Source organism: Danio rerio, chromosome 24 (assembly GCF_052040795.2).
Source record: "Danio rerio strain M-AB ecotype USA chromosome 24, GRCz13ab, whole genome shotgun sequence".
In the NCBI taxonomy this organism is placed as follows: Eukaryota; Metazoa; Chordata; class Actinopteri; order Cypriniformes; family Danionidae; genus Danio; species Danio rerio.
This window is the reverse complement of record NC_141044.1, coordinates 1137556-1164720: the sequence shown is the minus strand read 5'-3', so window position 1 is coordinate 1164720 and position 27165 is coordinate 1137556. Positions and strand designations below refer to the sequence as shown.

General features: G+C 36.6%; 1 protein-coding gene and 1 long non-coding RNA gene across 8 annotated transcripts in view; one reads left to right on the top strand and one right to left on the bottom strand.

The window, feature by feature from the left end:
- si:dkey-192l18.9 overlaps positions 1-26380 on the bottom strand; it is a 49287-nt gene extending 22907 nt beyond the window's left edge. For 4 of the 5 annotated variants that reach the window (XR_015524639.1, XR_015524642.1, XR_015524641.1 and 1 more), the window contains exons 1-2: positions 25955-26360; positions 14265-14354 (exon numbers count right to left, since the gene is read on the bottom strand). Coding sequence is in view for 1 of the 5 variants with exons in the window: in XM_087309020.1 (XP_087165146.1) it covers positions 14265-14354; positions 25955-25991 (127 nt within the window). In the remaining 4 variants the exon portion in view is untranslated. Of the gene's footprint in view, positions 1-14264; positions 14355-25954 lie in introns of all 5 variants that reach the window. The other variant, XM_087309020.1, reaches the window with a different exon arrangement.
- The window catches only part of si:dkey-192l18.12, a 73133-nt gene that overhangs the window by 31105 nt on the left and 14863 nt on the right, over positions 1-27165 (top strand). The gene's annotated exons all lie outside the window — the stretch shown is intronic.

The following is a 27165-nucleotide window of genomic DNA, read 5'->3' as shown; positions in this document are numbered from 1 at the left end:
ATCTGAGAAAACTTGTTGCTTTTAAAGCGATTAGTTGACTTTACCTGAGTAAACCTGTTGCTTTTAAAGCGATTAGTTGACTTTACCTGAGTAAACTTGTTGCTTTTAAAGCGATTAGTTGACTTTACCTGAGTAAACTTGTTGCTTTTAAAGCGATTAGTTGACTTTACCTGAGTAAACTTGTTGCTTTTAAAGCGATTAGTTGACTTTGCCTGAGTAAACCTGTTAATTTTAAAGCGATTAGTTGACTTTACCTGAGTAAACTGGTTGCTTTTAAAGCGATTAGTTGACTTTATCTGAGTAATTTTGTTGCTTTTAAAGCGATTAGTTGACTCTACCTGAGTAAACGTGTTGCTTTTAAAGCGATTAGTTGACTTTATCTGAGTAATCTTGTTGCTTTTAAAGCGATTAGTTGACTTTACCTGAGTAATCTTGTTGCTTTTAAAGCGATTAGTTGACTTTACCTGAGTAATCTTGTTGCTTTTAAAGCGATTAGTTGACTTTACCTGAGTAATCTTGTTGCTTTTAAAGCGATTAGTTGACTTTACCTGAGTAATCTTGTTGCTTTTAAAGCGATTAGTTGACTTTATCTGAGTAATCTTGTTGCTTTTAAAGCGATTAGTTGACTTTACCTGAGTAATCTTGTTGCTTTTAAAGCGATTAGTTGACTTTACCTGAGTAATCTTGTTGCTTTTAAAGCGATTAGTTGACTTTACCTGAGTAAACCTGTTGCTTTTAAAGCGATTAGTTGACTTTATCTGAGTAATCTTGTAGCTTTTAAAGCGATTAGTTGACTTTACCTGAGTAAACCTGTTGCTTTTAAAGCGATTAGTTGACTTTATCTGAGTAATCTTGTTGCTTTTAAAGCGATTAGTTGACTTTACCTGAGTAAACCTGTTGCTTTTAAAGCGATTAGTTGACTTTACCTGAGTAAACCTGTTGCTTTTAAAGCGATTAGTTGACTTTATCTGAGTAATCTTGTTGCTTTTAAAGCGATTAGTTGACTTTACCTGAGTAAACCTGTTGCTTTTAAAGCGATTAGTTGACTTTACCTGAGTAAACCTGTTGCTTTTAAAGCGATTAGTTGACTTTATCTGAGTAATCTTGTAGCTTTTAAAGTGATTAGTTGACTTTAATCTTGTGACTTTTAAAGAGATTAGTTGACTACATAAAAATCTGAGAAAATTTGTAGCTTTTAAAGTGATTAGTTGGCTTTACCTAAAAAAACATGTAAAACTGTAGCTTTTAAAGCCATTAGTTGACTTTATTTAAAAAAACGTGAACAAACCCTTTAACTTATAAAATGATTTATTGACTTTATTTTGACTGCCTGACTGACTTTATTACTTATAAGCCAGTAGGAAGAAACAAGTGATTCCTTTTATGAATAAATCATGGAATCATTAACAATTGATTCAAAACCACAGATTTCTCCAGCAATGGAACAAGTGACCGTCTCTGTGAGTGAGTCATTGAATGATTCACTCAATTAGCTTAAAATGACAAAACATATTGATTTATGGTTTATTCTGGAGTTTGGAAGCGTTTTCATTGGCAGATAGAGACAAAGTGGCTAACCACTATTGATGACTGAGCTCATGTACAAAGGCAACTCATAGTGGTGCTGGTGTAAATGTGTAAAATACTCAAAACAGTGGCAGAAATTCCTCTGTCACACACACTAATGAAGAGATGTGTTTTCAACAGTGTGAGCTCTGTGTCCTTTTTATAGTCTTGTTTTATTTGTATATGTTTAAATGTCCTTTAATTGGTTATTTTAGATGTCATTGGCCTGTAGTGTCTGCTTTAGACTGCATTACTCTGTCACAGAGCCCATGCAGGATGCATAATGTTAAATTAAAACCTTTGAAGTCCTTTTAAGACCATTATCTTGATGATTCGTAGCTGTAATACAGCAAATTATATTTGAACTCATAAAAAAACAACTGCTGCAAAAAATAATTTAAAAATGTTGCATTTTAATGGGGCTACTTGTGCTGAAGTAATCGGGGATTCAAAATTCTATGATGTAAAGTCCTTTTTTGACAAACTACAATGCATATATTTTGTTTAAAGGCTTTTAGTGGCAGTGCACTTTACTCTTCGTTTGCTTTTGAAAACACAATTGGTTGGGTTTAGGGTCAGTGTTTCTCTAGCTCAGGGGTTCCCAAACCTTTCAGCTCACAACCCCCAAAATAACAATGTCAGTGACTTGAGACCCTTGATATCCTCTGAGGTAGTTATAAATATACCCAGCTTGCACACAACGGCACACACATACCAATAGGCCCAAGTCTAGTCATTGTTTAATTTTGTCAAACGGCACTCTGAGATTATTCTGTGTTTGTGAATCTCAGTGGGGACTTTCAAGGACATGATTATGTTTATACTATACTGTGTATTCTCTCCCCTACCACTTAATCCAAGCTCACAAGAAACAATCTGCATGTTTACATTTACAAAATACCTCTTTCTTTTTTTAATTCTCTGTACTTAATTTTTTACAGTACTAGATATTTTGCAAGATACTAGTATTCAACAAAGTCATATTAAAAGGCTTAACTAAAGTTAAAAATAGGTAACACTTGGAAAAAAGTTTCCTTTCATTATTAGACATCACTTGGAAAATAATCTCCATGATTAGTCTCCATGTTCAGTTGTAGCCGATGTTTATTTTTAATGTACGTGAGCGCTGTAAAGGTGTCCGAAAGTTTAACCTGGTGCCATAAAATCCATTTGCTGCATCTGATGCTATTGCTGTGTCTTTAATATAACGGAATCTCCCCAGGGGTCGCATGTTGTAAATATTTACTACTATTTTTGTCTACTGTAGATCATGGATAAATTTGCTAATTATAATAGTTCAGCAAAAAAACATTCGATTTTTTTGGAAATCCCCAAGCGCCCCCTCCTTTATTGTCCCGCGAACCCCACTTTGGCAACCACTGCTCCAGCTGATCTGTACAAGTGCCACCTTCTCATGGACATGAACAAAAAAAAAAGACCTGCATCTGAAATGTATAACTAAATATACCCTACATAGCATTTCAGATTGTTGACAGCGCCCTCTAGTGGACTTGATATCTGATTCGTGCAACAAAACATGACCGGAGCAATGCACTTTACATAAAAACGTAGGCTGAGGCATGTATTTCCAATGAGACTGAACTGAATATAAAGGAAACATGACAGATAAGTGGACATCTGCATCAACCACACACTCCAGCATGCCATGTTTAACTTCTGACTTCAGTATTGTAGTTTAATGCACAGCTGAATAAATCTTCCTCCCTCTTCAGTGAAGCTGGAAGTGTTTGGCAGTGCGATCGCTCTGAATGGGAGAAGCTGATTAATAGGTTTGATAGGTTTGATTAATAGGCCGAAGTGTCCAATCTGCTGTTATTTAGTGCTCGGCTTCAGTAATCACTTCTGTCACTTGGCCTTAAAGTTAAAACTCCATTACTCCTCAGTGCAGGTCTCAGAGGCCCAGTACAGCACATTTACCCTAATATCTGAACAGGAGACGATCAACACGGACACACACAGACTTGTTCTTATATCCAAGTGTGGACTCTCAGATGTAATGATGTTTATACTGTTCAGATACTGTTTATACTCTCTTCCTACCACTAAACCCAAGCTCACAAGAAACAATCTGCATTTTTACATTATTAAAATACCTCATTATGTATGATTTATTTACATGTTTGCCCACAGGTGCCCATGAGTCTGTGCATTCTGGTTTAAGTCCCCAGTGGGATATAAAAACGAGTACACGCACAAACACATTTCGCAATCCTGCACGATGTGAAGCTGAAGATGTTAGTAAAATGGATTAAAATTGGAGCTGGTCTGACTTCATGTCGAGGCAGCAGAAGTGTGGACGCTCCCGCTGGGAAATCTCCCATGCATTTGTTTGAGGAAAGGGAAAGTCCATTTATTTGAGATACTGAAGGGAAAATCCCAGTATTGAAGATTTACACGTTACTCCCTGTGAGAAGTGCTGATTGTGATCTATTAGGCTTGTGATGAACTATACAGAAGCTCCATACAGAGTATAATCCGATGTGTGTAAGGCTTAAAAACTGGATGGAAACAATAAGAGGGGAAAGAATATATATAAACACACACACACACACACACACGCACATGCAATGACTTAACATACTAATTCTATAGAATACACTAAAATTGCAACACCGTTTTATATATATACATATATATATATATATATATATATATATATATATATATATATATATATATATATATATATATATATATACTTGTTTATATTTGTTTATTTATTTTCACATTTATTTTTATATGTATTCATTTTGTTTATTTATTTTTTAGATTTATTTATATTTATTTATTTATTTTTACATTTATTTATTTCATATTTATTTATTTTAATTTTAATTTATAATTGTTTATTTATTTTTATATTTATTTGTTAATTTTTACAATTATTTTTTTATTTTTGTATTTATTTATTCATTTTTTATTTTTTATTTATTTATTCATTTTTTTCATTTATTTATTTATTTTTATATTTATTTATTTTTTATATTTATATTTATTTATGCATTTTTACATTTATTATTTTTTATATTATTTTTATATTTATTCATTATATATTTTTTATTTATTCATTTTTACAATTATATTTATTTATGCATTTTTACATTTTTATTTTTATATTTATTTTTTATTTTTATATTTATTTATTCATTTTATATTTTTATTTATTCATTTTTACAATTATATTTATTTATGCATTTTTACATTTTTATTTTTATATTTATTTATTCATTTTTATATTTATTTATTCATTTTTACATTTATTTATTTCATATTTATTTATACATTTTTTATTTATTTATTCATATTAATTAATTAATGTATCTATTTATTTATATTTATTTATTCATTTTTACATTTATTTATTTATTTCATATTTATTTATTAATTTTGTCATTTATTTATTTATTCATATTTATTAATTAATTAATTACATTTTGTATTTATTTATTTATTTATTTATTCTACCTTAAAGTTGAATCAAATGAACTTTTCTAGCCATCTGAACTTAAATCAGTCAAACTGACTGAAAATAGGATCTCCTAAAAGCAAGAAGGTTGTTGGTTTGAGTCCCAGCTGGGTCAGTTGGCATTTCAATGTGGAGTTTGCATGTTCTCCCCGTGTTGGCATGGGTTTCCTCCGTGTGCTCCGGTTTCCCTCACAGGACTAACACATGCGCTATAGGGGAATTGATGAAATAAATTGCTGTAGTGTATGAGTGTGTGTGTATGGGTGTTTTCCAGTACTAGGTTGCTGCTGGAAGGGCATCTGCTCTGTAAAGCATATGCTGGAATAGTTGGCGGTTCATTCCACTGTGGCAACCCCTGATAAATAAGGGAGTAAACTAAAAAGAAAATGAATGAATGAACTTCCCCAATACTGTTGTGCTTTGCTAAGCCATATACTGCTATTTTTAAAGTTGGGGAGGAAATTTTCGTTTCTGAAATGTATGTTTACCCAGCACATTAAGCTCTTTAAAAGCAAAAAAAAATGAATGCATGTCTTTGTAAGAGGTAAAACTATGTGCGAGCTGTTGATTTATTCACGGCTCAGCTCCTCTGTGACTGAGTGGCACCACAAACACAGTTAATAATCCTGGTGCGCTAACAGCTCCGCTCTCATCATCTGTTATTGGTCCTTGAACAATCTGTAGTCAAACCACACCTCAAACACGAGTTCAGCCAAAGAAAACCACCCAGCGACCACCATTCCTAGCTTATAGTGTATATTTTGAACCACGTCCCAAATGAGGAATGTGAACTTTGTGAGGATTTGAGCTGCTTTTAGTGTTCATGAAACTCTCTCTCATATTGAAGAATCATTTATAAGCTAAATCGAACTCCTCATAAGCCGTCTGTGTTGCTTCTGTCTTGAAAAAAGAGAGCAGATTCCTCTTAAACAGGAGCTAAAATCACTTTTAAGTTTGTCAGCAGTGTGGATATATCCAGCTTCTAATGGTAAACATTTATAATTGTGTTTGTTATATTCAGGCATGATATAAACAGAAACACTTTGATTGACGTTCTCCTGCTGTACGTGTCATCAGGAGGAAAGCCCCGCCCACTAGTGACAATCTGTAACTCATTAGCATAATCAGCAGCCCTGAGTGAGAAGCAGTATCTGGATTATGTGTTCCTTAAATGATCCTGGCTAATTTATAAGCATATTTAAAAGTATAATAGTGGCATGCTAGTTGATCTAGCCTTCACCACTTAAGATATCACAACTTCATCTTCGTTCTGTGAAATTAAACAATGTTTCATCACAAAAAAAAATGTAAACACTAAACTAGTGTTGAGATTAATTTAGAGTTAAAGTATGTCAGTAATGACAATGAGCATGACTGTTTATTTATATAGGCTTATTTAATGCGGCCGCCATTTTTAAAAGTGAAATCGAGTAAATCGAATAAACAAGGATATTGGACCTCATTTTCAGCTACGTCACGGGAAATGGCACTAGTTAGCTAACGGTTTGTTCCCAAACACAAGTTTTAGATGTTATTTATCAACTTAAATTACTGAACTGATTCTTTCACTATATTAGGCTTGTCACGATACTGAATTTCACTACTGTTTTTTATTTAATAGGCCAATTTTCTGTTAACCCATAATCTCGCACTGGGTTACATATAGGGTGAAGAAGTTAAGCGTCCCCAGCGTGTTTACCTGGTGCCATGTTAGATATATATATATATATATATATATATATATATATATATATATATATATATATATATATATATATATATATATATGAGCAATATCACACGAGTAGCAATGCGGTATGGCTGTATATTGGCACTGGTGGGAGGCGTGCGTTGTGCCCCCACCAGTGCCGAAATATATAGCCATATCGCACTGCGACTCGTGTGATATTGCGTTTATACAACAGTTTGACGGCATAATTGTGTATATAAAAACAAAATCAAACATGGAGAGTCTCAAAAACCCTTTTGTATGAGTAACTACTTTCTTCCGCCTTGGATTTAAATCATAAGCTGACAGTTAAACAGCTGAGCGTGCATCTTTTAAACTTTAGATCTGTAGTGTCTGCTTTCTGCTGGCTGTATGTGGGCGGATTAATACACAAAGGGTAAAGAGGCTGTACGGGTGCTGATATTACTTAAATATATCACGGCTACCAGCCAATCAGATTCAAGAACCAGACAGAACTGTACTATATATATATATATATATATATATATATCCTTTACATGGTGTCTGTGGGGTCTTAAAATGTCTAAATTTTAAAAATGTAGTCCTTTAAAAAGTCTTAAATTTACTGAAATCTTGTCTTGTGCGTCTTAAATCATTTGAAACAGGTCTTAAATTTTTCTTTATGTGAAGCTACCCAGTAGATCCAACACACATCCAATCGCCAACCATACATCTTAATTAATATCTCAGAAAACCATATTCATAACTAATATTATAACAGTCGGCTAGTTTTTGAAAGTAATGTTGAAAATATACATATACAACTCTGGTCTGCTTGTTTGACACATCATTTTAAATATGTGGCTAAACAAATCACTCATAAGAATTAGTTTTTTGATGGGGCAAGTACATTTTATGCTGGTGTGTTATTAAAATAAAACTCTTGGGGTTTAGCCCTGAAATTTAATTCTTCATGATCTTAAAATCGTCTTGAAAAGTCTTAAATTTGGCTTGGTGAAACCTGCAGAAGCCCTGCTTTAAGATGAATAAGCAGTGTCTTTCACGCTCCCCCAAGCAAACTGTTTTCCGTATAATGTGGAGATATTCGAGCATTATCTCTGGTAGGCTTGAAGCGGTTTTATTAGCATCATGATGTTCTCTGAAATAAACTCTGGAATATCCCCTGAAGTTTAGATGCGCGAGGGTGGTCCATCTCCTGTTCCCTTTTCCAGATGCGGCAGAGATTGTGGAAAGCAGAGCGAGACTGCAGGTGTCCCAAATCTGAGTTCCATAGCAAACCTCTGGATATGAAGCTTAGAGAACCGACCAGCATCATCTGTCATGTGAAGAGCTGCACAATTATGCATCAGGAGGCCAGAGTCATATGAATGATGGCAGGATGGTTGGCAGAGGGCGTTCTTTGCAATTTTGTATGGTTTGGTTTGGGCATTTTTTGGTTTGGTTTAAGACTTTCCCATGCTTGGGAAACACAGTCCTTATTAAATGGAGGAGAAAGACACTGGATGCTCCCTGTTAATGCTAAATGCACATATACAATGTATGATATAGCATTTAATAAAATATTAGAACCAATATACAGTTAAAGTCAAAATGATTCCCAAATGATGTTGACCAGATTCAGGAATTTTACCCTAATTAACCTAGTTAAGGCTTTAAATGTCTCTTTAAACTGACTGCTAGCATCTTGAAGACTATCTAGTCTAATATTATGTGCGGTCATCATGGCAAAGAGAAAAGAGATCAGTTATGAGAGATAAGTTATTTAAACATTTATGTGCAGAAATGTGCTGAAAAAAAACTTCTCAAACAGAATTTGGGTCAAAAATATGCAGCAGCAAATAATTCTGGCCTCAACTGTTTATGTACACTCACCGGCCACTTTATTAGGTACACCTGTCCAATGGCTCATTACGCAAACTTCTAATCAGCCAATCACATGGCAGCAGCTCAACGCATTTAGGCATGTAGTCATGGTTAAGACGATCTGCTGCAGTTCAAAGCGAGCATCAGAATGGGGAAGAAAGGGGATTTAAGAGACTTTGAACGTGGCATGGTTGTTGCTGCCAGACGGGCTGCTCTGAGTATTTCAGAAACTGCTGATCTACTGGGATTTTCACGCACAACCATTTCTAGGGTTTACAGAGAATGCTCCGACAAAGAGGAAATATCCAGTGAGCGGCAGTTCTGTGGGCGCAAATGCCTTGTTGATGAGGCCAGAGGTCAGAGGAGAATGGCCAGACTGGTTCCAGCAACAGTAACTCAAATAAGCACTCGTTACAACCGAGCTCTGCAGAAGAGCATCTCTGAACACACAACACGTCCAACCTTGAGGCGGATGGGCTACAGCAGCAGAAGAGCACACCGGGTGCCGCTCCTGTCAGCTAAGAACAGGAAACTGAGGCTACAATTCACACAGGCTCACCAAAACTGGACAATAGAAGATTGGAGAAACGTTGCTGCTCTGATGAGTCTCCATTTCTGCTGACACATTCAGATGCTCGGCTCACAATTTGGCCTCAACAACATGAAAGCATGGATCCATCCTGCCTTGTATCAGCAGTTCAGGCTGCTGGTGGTGGTGTAATGGTGTGGGGGGGATTTTCTTAACACATTTGGCGTCCATTAATACCAATTGAGCATCAACGCCACAGCCTACCTGAGTATTGCTGCTGACCATGTCCATCCCTTTATGAGCACAGTGTCTCCATCTTCTGATGGCTACTTCCAGCAGGATAACGCAGCATGTCATAAAGCTCAATCATCTCAGACTGCTGAACATGATGATGAGTTCACTTTACTCAAATGGCCTCCACAGTCACCAGAGCTCAATCCAATAGAGCACCCTTGGGATTTGGTGGAATGGGAGATTGGCATCATGGATGTGCAGCCGACAAATCTGCAGCAACTGTGTGATGCTATCATGTCAATATGGGGCAAAATCTCTGAGGAATATTTCCAGTAGCTTGTTCAATCTCTGCCACCAAGGATTAAATCCGCTCTAAAGGCATAGGTAGGTCCAACCCGGTTCTAGCAAGGTGTACCTAATAAAGTGGCCAGTGAGTGTATATAAATAATTCATACATCTTTAAGTAGGTGAACTGTAGCTCCAGTTCAAATAAAGCATTGCTATAACTTTCCGCTGAGGGTAAAGTTCTGAAATCTTGCTCTTTGCATGTATTTGATTATGTTGTGATTTCTTCAAACGCTGGGTTGGTTCCTCCATTTCTATTTATTTGCGTTCCCATTGTGGCATTTCTGTAAGTGCAAGTGTTAATTTTGAAGCTTGTATTACCACAGGATCATGTGTAAATATAATGCAATCACATGATTTATGTGGATTATGTCAGTAGTGAAACCCATAAATGTAAGTCCTGTCTCAATTAATGAAGACTTATGGGCTTTCTTTAAACACCACATCTATAAATACGGTCAGCTGCCTCTGTAATGTACACATATGTGATTTCCCGGTCACAGCGCCAGACGTCTGTCAGTCCCACAGGCGTTGTGTGTGTGTTTGTGGTGTGTTCATACTTGGAGATAGTACACATGACTGCGGTGTGACGTTCCCTGACTGACAATATGAGGAATCCTGACTGTTCAGACACACTCGCATGTGTTTGTTATCCTGTGGGAACGCCGTCCCACACAAGTGGACTTCATCCTTCCCTGAAGGCATAAATAAAGAGGGATTCAAGGGCTTTGTTTTGTTTGCGTGTGTGTGTGTGTGTGTGTGTGTGTGTGTGTGTGTGTGTGTGTGTGTGTGTGTGTGTGTGTGAGAGAGTACTGTTCATAAAAATAAATCACTCTGATTTCATTCTGAACAGTGAGAGTTTGTGGATTTACCAAAGACGAGCTGACTGGAAATATCGTGGAAATATCGGAAATTGTGACTAAAATACAGCATATTTATTTTAAAAATGCCTTTAATGTTAAGTGTTTAAACAAATAAACTGTAAATATATACCATAAAGGCTTTTAAAACACATGAGGGGAAGTAAACAGTGTGTAAATGTACATTTTTCCCTTTAAAGATCAAATCCAGCCTCTTAATTAATTGATTTGAAGCTGTATTGATGTTTGGATCTGGCCTCATTAATGCTGGGCGTTGCTGAGTGAAATATCTGTGGATGTTCACTGTTCCACCTGCCCGAGCCAACTAAACTATGATACGACTAGAACTACGACTGCGACCGTAATCACAGGTCACACTCAATTAGCACCTGGCTCGCTCTCTTTCTCTCACACACACACATGCCAGATGCTCCGTTTTGAGGACAATATGGAGTTGGAGCTGACTCGACTGGCGTGATGCCTGAATAGGGTGTGTAACTCAATATAACGAGACCCGTGCCAACCTGGAAAACTGCCTGGCAGAGCTGGAGCTGCCCGAACACACACACACTATACATTCATTCATTCACTTTCTTTTCAGCTTAGTCCCTTAATTAATCAGCGGTCGCCACAGCGGAATGAACCACCAACTTATCCAGCACATGTTTCATGCAGATGATGCCCTTCCAGCTGCAACCCAGCACTGGAAAACACCCATACACACGTATTCGTTACGAACAATTTAGCTCACCCAATTCACCTATACATGTGTTTGGAGCACCTGGAGAAAACCCACGCCAACACGGAGAGAACATGCAAACTCTACACAGAAACACCAACTGACCCAGCCGAGGCTCAAACCAGCAACCTTCTTGCTGTGAGGGGAACGTGCTACCCACTGCTATTGTTTTATAATCCATAATTACAACAATCCGTTGTGTGCCTTTCCATTCTGGCTAACCATTTGACCCCAGTTATTATATTTATGAGCGCATGTTTAAACAAAAGTGTTCATTTATTGGTTCCATTGCCTTTTCGGTTTCATTGCCGTAATTCTTGTGTACAGAAAGCTTGTAAATATTTTCTCAGTGTATTTGGCGTGGAGTCCCGCAGTTCTGGGTGCTGAGAACTGAGCTAAACCTTCACCCCTCCGCCAAACACATGCGTATGTTGAGGAAACATTTGAGCAACGTGTTTGTTTTCATCTGGACTGTGCACAATGCATTCGACTGAAATATAAATATCTGAAATAAAAATCCGACAGCGCCAGATTTGTCATCGGAAATGTACCCAGAGCAACACATTTCATATTTTGATCAATTGTAGAGAGCTCCCTCTAGTGGGTTTGTCATCTGTAATGATTACAAAAGTATTTAACGATTCGCAAAAACATACACTGAGGCACGACTTTCCAATGAGCGTGTGCTGGGAGTCTGTGTGCTGGGGGTCCCAATAGATTGCAGTACATGAGAATCTATAATGCATGCGCCAAGCGAAGCTCGCATAGGGATTAACAGATTTACTGTCTTGCTGTTTTTACAGTCGAGCGCAGGAGATGCAGTGAGTAACATCCACACCGCTCTAATATAGAAACATCTCGATGATGTTTTCCTAATTTCTAGAGACCCTCTAAGAAAAACAGCCACACACGCGGCGGCCCTGCAGCTAATTTTCAGATATGAACCTGCCCCGCGGATTTATTTTTCCTCTCAGCTCCCTCACAAGACAAACGGCCCACACACTAGTTCTGATGGGAACGCAGAGTTTGTTTTCAAGTTTCAGGTTATCCTCTGAGCACAGACTCTGCTCCGAAATATTAGGCAATTCATAAAGAGAAAGATAGATGAAGAAAGAGGAGCATCTCCTGCAACACTGTCAACAATACCACAACATTAGAGCAGCTCTCAGACATTTACACCACGTTTTACATCTCTTACACTGATAAATTAAGGCTTGAGAGAGAACTTCAGTCTGATATCAACAGCAGCCAAGTCATAAACACAGAGAGTCAGCCAGTGGACAACACCAGTCAGAGACATTAACAAACCATCTGAACCAATGTACAGTAGTCTATTGTATTTATTATTTAATAGAAAGGCACATAACCATTACAAATGAAGTCAGATGTTAACGTGACTAAACTGTTCCTCTTTTAGATGAGTTAGGATGATCAATGTGTTTCTGTTCTGCTTAACAGCAGAATAATGAGAGATATGTGTTGAGAAATTGTTCTAACTCTTCTTGAAAGTCAAGTTTACACACAATCAGATTATTCTGCCTCTGGAAAAGCTCAGATGATGATGTCAGGGTTTTGGAAGTTTCTGATTGGCTAATTAACAAGATTTGAGTTAATGTGAGGCACAACTGTAGAATAGTATTGAAGGAAAAGCTCAAACACACTGCTTCCTTGTGTGACAACATGAGAAAATCAACAAGCCAGAATCAACAACAAAGCCAGATTAACATTAGCTGAATGACACTGGTAAAATAAGAGTAATGTTATGGAGACATGTCCTGTGCTCTGATGGAGCTAAGATTGAACTGTTTGGCCATAATGAGCAGTGTTACATTTGGAGGACAAAGGGGAAAGCGCACAAGCCTAGAACACCATCCCAACTGTGCAGTATGGGGGCGGCAGCATCATGTTGTGGGGCTGTTCTGCTGCAGGAGGGACTGGTCCACTTCACAGCATAGATGGCATCATGAAGACAGAACATTATGGAGAAATACTGAAGCAACATCTCAACACATCAGCCAGGACATTACAACTTGGCCACAAATGGGTCTTCCAGACAGACCATGACCCTGAGCATACTGACAAACAAGTCAAATGTGCTTTAAGGACAACACAGTGAATGTTTTGGAGTGGCCATCACAAAGCCCTGATCTCATTCCTATAGGAAATGTGTGGGCAGAGTTGAAAAAGCTTGTGTGAGCAAGACAGCCAACAAATCTGACTCAGTTACAGCAATTCTGTCAGGAGGAATGGGCCAAAACTCCTGCAAACTATTGTAAGAAGCTTGTGGAAGGAGACACAAAACATCTGACCAAAGTTATACAGTTTAAAAGCAAAGCAAAACAACACCAAGGAAATGTGTGTAAACTTTCGACTGTCTAGAAATTAATCAACAATTTCTCTCATTATTCTGGCATTTAGCAAATGTAAATCATTTATGTAATCCTAACAGACCTAAAGCAGTAAACATTTACTTTGATTTACCGTCAGACATTACAAAATGGTTCTGTTTCTTTTTTTAGAGTGTATGTACACTTCTGCTTTCAACTGTAGGTATATCACTTTATGATTCTATTCAATATTTGTGTATTCTGCAATGCTTTGGCAATCTTGAAATAGCAGATATAACAATTCCCGGGCTTCTAAAGAACAGCGAATATATGTAAGAATTGTGATAGATCAAATAGAGGATGGGGCACACTTTCTTATTTTCAGCCCCAAATACAAAACAACACAAGAAATACTTTCCCCAGATTTAAAATATGAAATAATTCCTTCTTTAATTTAAATGACTCTGACAAACTATTACATATTCTATACATATCTAATGCTATACAAAATGTCATGCCCTTAAAGCAAACTGAACTTGAACTGAGAGAGAGAGAGCGAGAGAAGCAGATATTTTGGCTCATAATGAAGAGCAGATGGTTTACCTTCACTGGTCGCCGCATTCTTGTGAGATTTGCTGGGTGTGTGTTCAGTGCTGGAGCTCACGTCAGACGATATACTGGAGCTGCCTTTGCCTAGATCACAAGACAACAGACCTTTATCATCAAACATACACCTACAAATACATCCACACCTTCTTCAGCTTGCTTTTTTAATATGTTATGATCATGTCTTTTAGTTTCAAACTCATTTAGTTTGATTATGGCCATCAAGATTTCCTCTGAAGACGTACTTTTCAGGGGTGTTCATAATGCCTTTTCATTATGACCTTAATGACATGACATGAATATGGAGATAATATTTATGCTTATGACAACTGTTATTATGAGTCATTTGCTCAGTTGAGACAATTTTAATGCAAAGATGACACTGTTTATGACATAAACAAATACATCACAACCTGTCTTCATCTTTGTCACGGCAACTTGACATTACCAAGACAACAAAACTTGTCATAAATCTGCCATAAACATGATTTTCATTACAAATGTGTCATGGATTTAATAAGCTTCATTAATATATATATATATATATATATATATATATATATATATATATATATATATATATATATATATATATATATATATATATATATATATATATATATATGTATGTATATATATATATATATATATATATATATATATATATATGTATGTATATATATATATATATATATATATATATATATATATATGTGAGCTTAATTAATGTCATTATATTATCATTAAATATTAATGAAACTATTTATGAAAATATTAATGAAAAATGATTTTACAGTGTAATGACAGCTTTAATGACACGTTTTAATGACAAAAACAGTGACAACTTAGTCAGAAAAATATTCATGACAATCATGTTTGTCACACTTAACGCATTGTGCACTGTAAAAACTGATTAGTTACTTAAAGTGAGTAAACCAATTGCCTTAAAAGTTACAAGTTGACTTTACAAAAATAATATGAGTAAAGTACACCCCTTTCCCAGAGATTGGTTGCAGCTGGAAAGGCATCCACTGCGTAAAAACTTGCTGGATAAGTTGGCGGTTCATTCCGCTGTGGCAACCCCGGAATAATAAAGAGACTAAGCTGACAAGAAAATGAATGAATGAATGAAGTAAACCCCTTGTGTCTTGAAACTGTTAAGTTGACTGAATTTTTATAATTATGCTAATTGTATACACTTTTTTTAAAGTCAACTAATCCTTTTTAGGTGTCAGACGATTTTAGCACGTCTGTTTTCAAATAATTACCTTAATTATAACAATATTACATATTTGGTGCTTCATGAAGTCTATAAAGTCTACACTTACAGCCTGCATTGAATTTAGAAAACACAGCGGAGTCTGGAAGAGCAGAGTTATTTTAGTTACGGTCATTGTGCTATAGATACAGAAAAGCTGGAAAAAAACAAATACATTAAAGGTGTATTGAAAAAAAGTTATTAGTTTACTTTTACTATTTTTTTAAAGTAAGTAAATTTAGCATAATTATAAAAATTAAGTCGACTTAACAGTTCCAAGTTGCAATGGGTTTACTTACAGTACATTATTTTTGTGGCTTTTAAGGCAATTGGTTTACTCACTTTAGGCAACTTATCACTTTTTACAGTGTGGATGATTGTCCATGTGCACTGATAAAAATATTCATTTACTGCATTTATTTAAAGTAAGTGGTTGCAAACAATTTATATGGGCTGAATTTAAACAAGCAAATGATGTTGAGCATTTCTCAATGTAATTAGTCTGTTTAAACTAATTATTTGCAACCACTTACCTTCAAAAACAAAATAGTAAGTTGAACGAAGCATCATTTTTCAGTGTGTGTGAACGCTGGCGTTTCAATGAAGGGTGGATCTCGACACTTCCCACTGTAAGTCAATATTATAACAGATGCAATAAAAGTGAGATTGGGCATTTGCTCACTCGCTGAAGCATTACTGAAACTCCTCTGCTTCCCAATCCAGCGTGAGCTCTGAGGTTTACATGATTAAACATTACTCGCTGCTCATCAGGAATGCACCGAGGCTGAGCAAAAACCCTTCGCTTTACTTCACGTCTTACTGCCAGTGGAAGAAAACGACAATATCCGTGACTGGAACAATAGATGGAAGAAATGACTGCAGCATCTCCAGTGCTGGCGTGAGTTTGCAGTTTCGCTGTGATCCGCCAAGACAGATTTATATTTCATGCATTAGGATGTATCTGGCACCATTCGAGTGTGCTTGTTACTTGCACAGTTTGTTTAAAGAGACAGTTCACCCAATGAAAAATGTGTATGTAGCAATATTCATTGTGAAATAAAATATGCAAAACAGTGATGGGATATGAAAAATAGCAGTGCATTTCTGCATCTACATTAGCACTTCTGTCACTTACGTGCAAAATGTGGTGCAAAAAGAAAATGAAATGTAAATGATATAATAACTATAGCTGTAATATGCAGGTTGTATACTAATTTAAAGCTTTATAAGTCACATGTGTTTGGACTGTGGGGGAAACCGGAGCAAACACAGGGAGAACATGCAAACTCCACACAGAAACGCCAACTGACCCAGCCATTAGTTCAGTGTTGAGTAGTGACACAGCAGATATGAGTAGTAAATATCTTTCAGCTCTCGATTCTGACCGTGAGTTATGCGATGTCTCTTTTAGCAGGGAAGTAACTCGGCCTCCTCATCCGTTTTGATTAAGCTGAAGACTTTAAGCTTTGTGAAATCTTTGCCTAGCAACATAATAATAACAGCGCTGGTATCTGCTCGTAACTCACAGATCTGCGGATGCAAGAGGAACCGCAGCAGATGTTCAGGCTCACTGATGTCACTCGATCAGAAATCAAGTCAAAATCAGCTTTTTTCAGATGTTAGCATCAGTATGTTAGTCTTAAAGGGCATTCATGATGCAGGATCCACTTTTGAAAGCTGTTTGGAGTCAACATTTTTCGCCCTCGTGTATATTTTTTCTTTATTTTTTCCAGCATTTGCTGAATGTTGAACAGATTCAGGAATTTTCCACAGTATTTCCTCTAATATTTTTTCATCTGGAGAAAGTTGTTTTATTTAGGCTAGAATAAAAGCAGTTCTTATTTGTTTTAATCTCAATATTATTCGCTACTTTAGCAATATTAGTGTTGGATTGTCTCCAGAACAAATCACTGTTATACAATGACTTGCCTAATTACCCTAACTTTACCCTAATTACCCTAGTGAAGCCTTTACATGTCACTTTAAGCTGAATACTAGTGTCTTGAAGAATATCTAGTCTAATATTATGTGCTGTCATCATAGCAAAGAGAAAAGAAATCAGTTTCTTTGCAAAACATGTTTTGTAATAACTGATTAAAAGATCTGTTCAGCTCTCTGTGATCAGCTGCAGTTCAAGAAAGGCTTTTACAAGTTTAAAACGTGTGTGTGTGTGTGTGTGTGTACGTGTTTTGTGACATATCAGGACACAAATCTGTATAAATCTGTATAATAACAGACACAGGTATTACAAAAAGGAGGTAAAATATGAGGACATTGGTGACGTCCTCATTTCTCAAAATGCTTATAAATCCTACAGGATGAGTTTAATAAGAGTAAAGCTGCACACAGTCTCCTGTGATGGTTGGGTTTAGGGGTGGGGTGGGGTGAGGGCAATACAATATACAGTTTGGACCGTATAAAATGAATGGAAACCTATGTAATGTCCCCACTTTTCACAAAATCAAACGTGCCTGTGTGTGTGTGTGTGTGTGTGTGTGTGTGTGTGTGTGTGTGTGTGTGTGTGTGTGTGTGTGTGTGTGTGTGTGTGTGTGTACAGCAAACTTTGCAACTGCATTTACAGTTGAAACCAGAAGTTTACGTACACTAAAAAAAGCAACAGAACCATTTTTTAAATGTCTGCTGGTAAATCAAACTAAACGTTCACTATTTTAGGTCTGTTAATATTACCTAAGTGATTTACATTTGCTAAATGACAATAATGAGAATGTTTTTTGAGAACTTTTTATTAATTCAGTCAGACAGTCTAGAAAGTGAAAAGTTTACACACATTTCCTTGGTATTGTTTAGTTTTGCTTTTAAACTGTATAACTTTGGTCAAATGTTTTGAGTCTCCTTCCACAAGCTTCTCACAATAGTTTGCAGGAGTTTTGGCCCATTCCTCCTGACAGAATTGCTGTAACTGAGTCAGATTTGTAGGCTGTCTTGCTCGCACAAGCTTTTTTAACTCTGCCCACACATTCTCTATAGGATTGAGCTCAGGGCTTTGTGATGGCCACTCCAAAACATTCACTCTGTTGTCCTTAAAGCACATTTGACTAGTTTGTCAGTATGCTCAGGGTCATGGTCTGTCTGGAAGACCCACTTGTGGCCAAGTTGTAATGTCCTGGCTGATGTGTTGAGATGTTGCTTCAGTATTTCTCCATAATGTTCTTTCTTCATGATGCCATCTATGCTGTGAAGTGGACCAGTCCCTCCTGCAGCAGAACAGCCCCACAACATGATGCTGCCGCCCCCATACTGCACAGTTGGGATGGTGTTCTAGGCTTGTGCGCTTTCCTCTTTGTCCTCCAGATGTAACACTGCTCATTACACAAACAGTTCAATCTTAGCTCCATCAGAGCACAGGACATGTCTCCAAACATTAATCTTATTTTTCCAGTGTCATTCAGCTAATGTTAATCTGGCTTTGTTGTTGATTCTGGCTTGTTGATTCTCATGTTGTCACACAAGGAAGCAGTGTGTTTGAGCTTTTCCTTCAATACTATTCTACAGTTGTGCCTCACATTAACTCAAATGTTGTCAATCAGCCAATCAGAAACTTCCAAAACCCTGACATCATCATCTGAGCTTTTCCAGTGCCAGAATAATCTGATTGTGTGTAAACTTGACTTTCAAGAAGAGTTAGAACAATTTCTCAACACACATCTCTCATTATTCTGCTATTAAGCAGAACAGAAACACATTTGATCATCCTAACTTGCCTAAAAGAGGAACAGTTTAGTCACGTTAACATCTGACTTCATTTGTAATGGTTATGTGCCTTTTATACAGTGTATGGAAACTTCTGCTTTCAGCTGTACGTGTGACTTATCATTTCAGAAAGCATTGAATAAACTCCATCACAAACACATCAACTAATCTTAGCTGGTGTTGTAGTGGATTAATGTAGGGGATAGTGAATGAGGGTATATGAGTGATTACAGATACAGCCCGTGTGTTCACATTGTACCGTCTGTTTTCCGCTATGACCGAGGTGATAAGAGTGTCTCGATGCATCATGTAATCTGACAGTCTGTTTGAAAGCGCTTCACACAACAGCTCCGCAGGGTGGACGCATGCTGGCAGCGTTTCTCCATAGATGTGTAAAGAGACGTTCACACACACACACACACACACACACACACACTACGATTTACAATGACTAACAATACAGCAAGTCCATAAACTACTGATATGTGTACAAAATAGAGTGTTTATCAGCAGCGCAGTGGGTAGCGCTGTCACCTCACAGCAATAAGATCACTGCTTCAAGTCCCGACTGAGTCAGATGGCATTTCGGTGTGGAGTTTGCATGTTCTCTCCGTGTTGGCGTGGGTTTCCTCTGTGTGCTCCGGTTTCCCCCACAGTCCAAACACATGCGCTATAGGAGAATTGAGGAACTAAACTGGTCGTAGTGTATGAGTGTGTGTGTGAATGAGAGTGTATGGGTGTTTCCCAGTACTGGGTTGCAAAATGCTGGAATAGTTGGTGGTTCATTCCGCTGCGGTGACCCCTGATGAATAAGGGACTAAGCTGAAGGAAATTGAATGATCTGATAGATTAAGTGCAGTGGTTTAATCAGGTGTATTTAAGCACTGATCTGAGATCTTCTTTACCCCACCGCTGAACTCTGACCTGTAGAACTGACAGCTGGAACATCCAAAAGTCTCCATTCTGTCCTGCTGAACGTGCTCTGCTGAACTCTGAATATAAATCTGCATCATTAAGCTGTTAGTTGTCTGCCATGCCGAGCGCAGCCACTTCCCATCAGAAGGCAGAAGTGTCCCTGTACAAACGCTCCATCACTCTCGCTGATCATCTGAATTTAGGGCTGCACCATATTGGAGATACTTGTCACTGCAATCTTTAGTTTTTCTGTGATATGACGTCAGTTTCACCAGGTGGCTTGAGTAGCTCTGTTTGGGAGTAAATCTTTCATTTAGATGTGATTAGGATGTGCAGTAAATCATGCATAAAATAATAAACAAATTGCAACTTTGTTTATGATTTTGAACTTTTTTTTAATGTTTTGTTGTATTTTGTATACTGGTTGATTTGTTGAATGAATTAAGTTGTTTGGGGACTTTAATTATTACGTCAAAATTGTGGAGCTTATCGGATGTATAAATTGCCTGTAGTAAAGAAAGAAAACAAAGTATGGAACACTAGGTGAAACACGGTAAAAGGGGCACAGGTATACGGTTGCTTCACGGATTCCTCCTTCATAAGTTATAGCACCTGGTTTGAGGGAAAAATAAGGTAATTTGGTTTATTTGTTTAATGTTTAATTGTTGATGTTTGCTTAGTGTTAATCTTCAGGATTTATTTTTGTTTGTTGTTTGTTTATTTTCTCTCCAGTTCTTACGGTGATTCATGATTGAATAATGCGAACAAATTCTATGTCTAAGTGTGACCAATAAATGAATCGTGAACATCAGTGGAAGACTTAGTCATCTTTTAACCAGGACACTACACTACCAGTTATTAAATAACACATTTTTCTTAATGTAATTTTAATTATATGTTATTATTAATAATTATTAATATTTATCTATGTGAAGACATGGATCATGTTAATGATTTCTCACAGTAGTTGTCAACAATGATTTAACAAGTTAGATAAATATCAATATGCAACACTTCATTTGTCTGAAATAGTTTTTTTTTTTTAAAGTTTTTTAAATATATAACTTAAAGTAATTTTCAAATTTACTCCAATGCAAGTTTGATTTAAAAAGAATACCTATAAAAATATTAGATGCAGCTTACTCATATGTGGTGCTATGGTGAGCTATTTTTAGAACAGGCCCGCGGGTGACCCCATGTTGGTGACCCCTGCAATAGAGCAACGATTAAAGTGGAATGAGCAGTGCTTTAGTGTTTTCTGAAGAGACGAGCAGTGCTCAGGTTGATATATTAAATAAATTATCAAATTAAATGTTTAATAGGGACAAATCTGGGGATACAATAATATATGGAATTTAGTCATTTTGTAGTTTGCATTATTATTTTGTTTGCAATAACTTGTTTGCATGCTCTTAAATATGTTGGGTGACCAAACTCTTATTTTAATGGAAATTTAGTTTAATTGATTTGTTTATTTTGTCTTTTATATTTGTACTTGCATGCGGCTGTGGTGATGAAGACGGTAAAAATGGCTGTAATTCATTACAAATGCCCTGCTTTAAAGACGTGTTCAACATTTGATGATCACAGAGAGCTGAACAGATCTTTTAATCCCGGTTGCTTTGCGCACATTCTGTCTTGTTGATATGATTATACATGTTACTATGGAGATATGTTAATATGCAGCTGTCAATCAATTCTGTTGGCGGGAAAACCTCACTCCTGCATCATGTTGTGGTGGGCCTCAAAATGGGAGGGATTTGGATCCTATTTTAACATCAGGACATTTAAAAAAAGAGACTTATTGTGTTTATATCAGCCTAATATGACTGTGGACACACTATACTACACACAGCTCTGTCCAAGCAGCTTACAGAAGATGATTTTCAGCACAGGTGCCCTTTAAAATGGTTTTAAAAGTAAGAACTGCTTTCATTCTAGCCGAAATAAAACAAGACTTTCTCTAGAAGGAAGAATATTATAGGAAATACTGCAAATTCCTCAATCTGTTCAACATCATTTGGGAAATACTAGAACAAAATTAACAGGAGGCGAAAAATTCTGTCTTCAACTGTGTTGACTCCAGCGGCTGATGCTGATCTGAGATCAGCCACCACGAGCTGCTCTACAATCTGACTTATCAAAAGAGCCAAGGCTGAGGAGGGACATAATTGTTTTCTGGTCTGGAAAACAACTTCTCAAAAGCTTTCATATGTTTCCTGTCCTGCGTGCAAAACACACGCTGAATCTGCCAGAAATGAAGAGAAATGCAAAATCAGGGTCAAACTCCAGAGTCCTTGATGCATAATGTGCATTTATGCCTTCATATGCAGTAAAACAGGAGGTAGAGGTCCAGCATGTTTATGATAAATAAGCAATATCAAAATCCCTGATCATATTCAGTACAACAGAGCAAGACATGGCACAAAATACAAGTTCAGCCAGTTGAAGATGATATGCTTATAAGCAAATCTGTTTTCCAAAACCATAATCATATGTACAGAACCTGTAGCCTTTTTTAATTAAGATATCCAAAAGCGCTAGAATGGTGTGTGTTGTGCTGACTTTATCTCTATATTTAGAAGAAAGGTTAAATGCAGCGAAATAATCAATTTTAACTTGTGTGTGTTGTGTGTGTTCATGCTTATAACGTCACACACACACACACACACACACTCCATTTCTGTCTTACTCCTCTATACCATAAGTGTTGAATACTTTAGCTCATCCATCAACATGATATCTGCAGGAGGATGATGAAGACCACGATCGTCACCTTTGTTTGTTGTGAATATGCGCCCTCTAGTGGCCAAAGTTAAACAATGCTTTTTTAAATGTGTAAAGCCTATCATCCTTTTCCCATCACTAATGTACTGGCGTGAGTGAAGTACTGCATGCATCACAGGTGAATGATTTTCAACAATAAGGCTCGCATGTGATCATTTCACACACCCACAAGTGTTGGGTTTTCCTCAAAGCTGCATAAACGACACACATCAGTAACACGCCATCATACAGGCAGGAGGAGCACAAACACTGCAGCGTTTCTACATATCAGCTGTTCCTTCTGGGATCTCCAGTGCACAGAAACATCTGCTTTGTGCTGTTAGTGAGAGCAAATGGAAGAAACACATATAAGACTTCCCAAACACTGCCGTCTGAGTGTTTATAACATTAAAAGAGCACATCAGGGGACTAACCAGCTGATTTTAGCTGGCTATTTGCATGAACAGGGATCGTTTGGACAATGTTGTCGGCTGCAGTTAAATTTTCTGTGATTTATTTTATGTATTTTAAGCATGATATTGTTGCATATACATTAAGGCTGAGCAATCAGGGGCGGATTTAACTAAAAAGCAAGGTAAGCGGGTGCTTCGGGCCCCAGGAAATCTGGGGGCCCCCAAATAAATACCCAAGTATAAAAGATACCTATAAACTACATATAAGATTGTTTTCTTTTATATTTTGTATGGTGAAGATCCTCTATCTTTAATCATGGACGAGTCCAGCAGTCAAATCAGTTAACAAAATTATTCATTTCTTATTTTTAGTTGTAAATTCTTCTTGAGAAAATAAATTGTTTAATTTTTTCACAAGGTGCTTTACATGTTATTATTATTTTACATTTAGATAAAATGTTTAAAAAAAGCAGATCAAATGATTTAAGAACAACAGATAAATAATAATAAAAAAGAATTGAAGTATAATAGGTGCATTTTAGAACTTTTGTGCCCCATTGCTGAGTTGCTTATCCTCACAATCACTAAAACCACCCCTGTGAACAATATATGGTTTCAGCATCGATATCACTAAATGCACATTGCAGGATCATATAGCAGTGCGTGACTGTCAGCTGACGCGCTCCATAGTGATGAACAGACGCTGTTTCCCAAATGCATTCTGTACACGCGATTTGAGGTGGAGCAGAGGTCTGGGTTTCGGGTGCGTGTTTAAACAGACATATACACATAACTAACAATAATAATATCTAAAGATGTCGATCTTGATGTTTTTTTTTTTTCAAAAACAAGTAATTTTGTCCTAAATGAGCATAAAAAGTTATGAAAGCAGTTGAATGCCTTCATTATAACGTTAGATGTGTGCATTTTTAAGTGACACCTGTTATTTAATTTAATTAAACGAGGAAAAAAATCTAAAATCATTTGTTGCTCTTCATACAGAAGAAACGGCTAATGAGATTTGATAGCTTGATTCTATTTCATTATAATAGCTATTAATTTTAATAAGCTGAACTGTTTGCTAATGTATTTGCTGCTGATGTATATATATATATATTTTTTTTGTAAATAATAACAATAATAAAACATATTACTGACCGTTTAACTGTTTATTTACAATGAAACAGCTCCAAATGAACATAGTTAGTAATTTAGGGATTTTTTAAAGGGGGGGGTCGGGGGGAATCCCTTATTATGGTGGGCATATGCCTTATTTTCACATCCCAATGTAGACATGTATGATGTTAAGCCAAAACAAATTTAACATAAAAGCGATTTAAAACTGATAGTCATTCTCTAATTGTCTGATTGTTAGACTCCTAAATCAGAGTCTTCCTCAACTATCTTTATAAAGAATCCTCTCTGCTTCGGTTCTGCCTCCTACAACATGAGTCATTCATTACATTAAGATGGTCCTGGTGTCCACTATAGTGGACATTTAAAATAGGATGATATTTTGAAACACAAACAAGTTAACAGCTTTGAAAGTTAAATGTATTGTTCCTGACACTTTAACAAAAATATATGTAATAATAATAGTAGAAAAACAGTTAAAAGCTACATTTCACATACCTCTCTCCTTCCCATAAAATGTATTTGTTTATATGTCGGCCATTTTGGATGCAGTGTAAGAAGTGGTTCTTAGCATGCCAGCCAATCATATGACATATCACTAAAAAGCCCAGGATGTCCTCTGAACAATACAACAGGACTTGACAGAGTAGCTCAAAAAATACAAAGAAAATTCATGAAAACACAATGTCCACTACTGAGGACACAAGTCAATGGGCGGGGTCTCAGGAGGACATACAGATTTTACCACAAAACAAAAGTAAACAAAAAAGTATCTCACTAATATTTAAACAACACTGTCTTTTCCAAATATAAGACACTTTAAATGTAGTCTTGTTCTCAGACTTCAGAAACTGTAAATGTAAGTCGTGTTTAATAATTCAAATGATTTAATCCTGTAAATGCGTTCATTTACTGCCGCAGTACTCGCATACTAACGTGTGGTGGGCGTGGCCTATCATTTATCGGGCGTTCTTAATATAGTTGTGGGCGTGTTTTACAAGCGATACAACTTGTGGGTGTGATTTCTTCCAAATTAATGCAAGCAATACAGATAACCCCGCCCCCAAAGCACGTCACAAGAAGAAAACACGCTCCTCTGTTGATCACATGCGCAGATTGTTTACTGTTTTACCGCATCTCCCACCTGCACTATAATGTAAACACCATGTTTTATTGGTGTTTACTGAAATATCTTCAAGCATGCTGCTTTATTCGCTAGACACATCACATGCATATTAATAAGCCAAGTCTTCCACTTTGGAATATTACATTTTAAAAGCTGAACGATCCTCCTGACAGACAGTGCAGCCTGTTTTACATTACTTTTCTTAAACATGTATATATCAAAGTGTTAGTAGACACCATGACAGCTTTTACACACAATAAGCATTTGATTCTTCATGTTGCATCTCACACACGTGTATATAAAAGTCCTGCATGCACAGGCGGAGTAAACATCGTGCATGATGAAGTGTTTATAGCGCTCTTACCTTCACTTTCACACTGTTTTCCATTGTTCGCCCCCATCCCGAAGAACACATACTCTCTGTCCTCAGGAAAACATCACTGAAGCATCAGATCACACTCACAAGTCCTCGAGGATGAATATTTATCCATCATGTGAAAGTCTTTATAAGTGGACATCCAGAAAGCAGGAGCGCAGAAGTGTGCGTGAAGCTGCAGGAGTGTGTGTGTGTGTGTGTGTGTGTGTGTAGCGGGCGGGTCCGTGCAGAGAAACCGACTTTTCTGACTGCATGAGGGGCTGAACTCGCTGGAGAGAGAGATAGAGAGACCCTGCGAATAAGAAAACACGCTAGAAAAAGAGACCCTCCGACTTTATGATGGGCTAGAGAGAGATTCTCCGTGTAATATATAATGCGCTGCTGCTAATCCCCCAGAGCGTCAGAAGAGCTCTCAAGATAAAGCGCGTAGGAGACAAGTGACTGATAATATAACATATTACTAAACAATTATATATACAGGTGAAGTCAGAATTATTCACCCGGCTTTGATTTGTTTTTTCTTTCTTTTAAAATATTTCCTAAATGATGTTGAACAGATTCAGGAATTGTTCGCAGTATTTCCTATTTGTTATTCTGGAGAAAGTCTTATTTGTTTTATTTCGGCTAGAATAAAAGCAGTTCTTAATAATTTTAAAGCCATTTAGGTCAATACTATTAAGCCCCTTAAGCTATTTGTTTTGAATAGTCTACAGAACAACCCACTGATACAATGACTTGCCTAATTACCCTAACTTTACCCTAATAACCCTAGTGAAGCCTTTACATGTCACTATAAGCTGAACACTAGTGTCTTGAAGAATATCTAGTCTAATATTATGTGCTGTCATCATGATGAAGAGAAAAGAAATCAGTTATAAGACAGTTTATAACAATTAAGAACTAAATAATAATTATAAATATTGTGTTTAGAAATGTGTTGAAGAAAAATCTCTTTCTGTTAAACTGCAATTGGGAAAACTATATAGGAGGGCTAATAATAATTTTGACTTCACTTATTTTATATATATATATATATAATTTTTCAGTAATTATTAATTTATGTAATTATGAGTTTTATATATATTTATAAAAATATGTATATTGATTATATAATTATGCATTTTTTAACTTAACCTCCAATTTAGGTTTGAATATAACAATTCAGTCTTTTGTTCATCAGTCTTCGACTTCATTTCTTA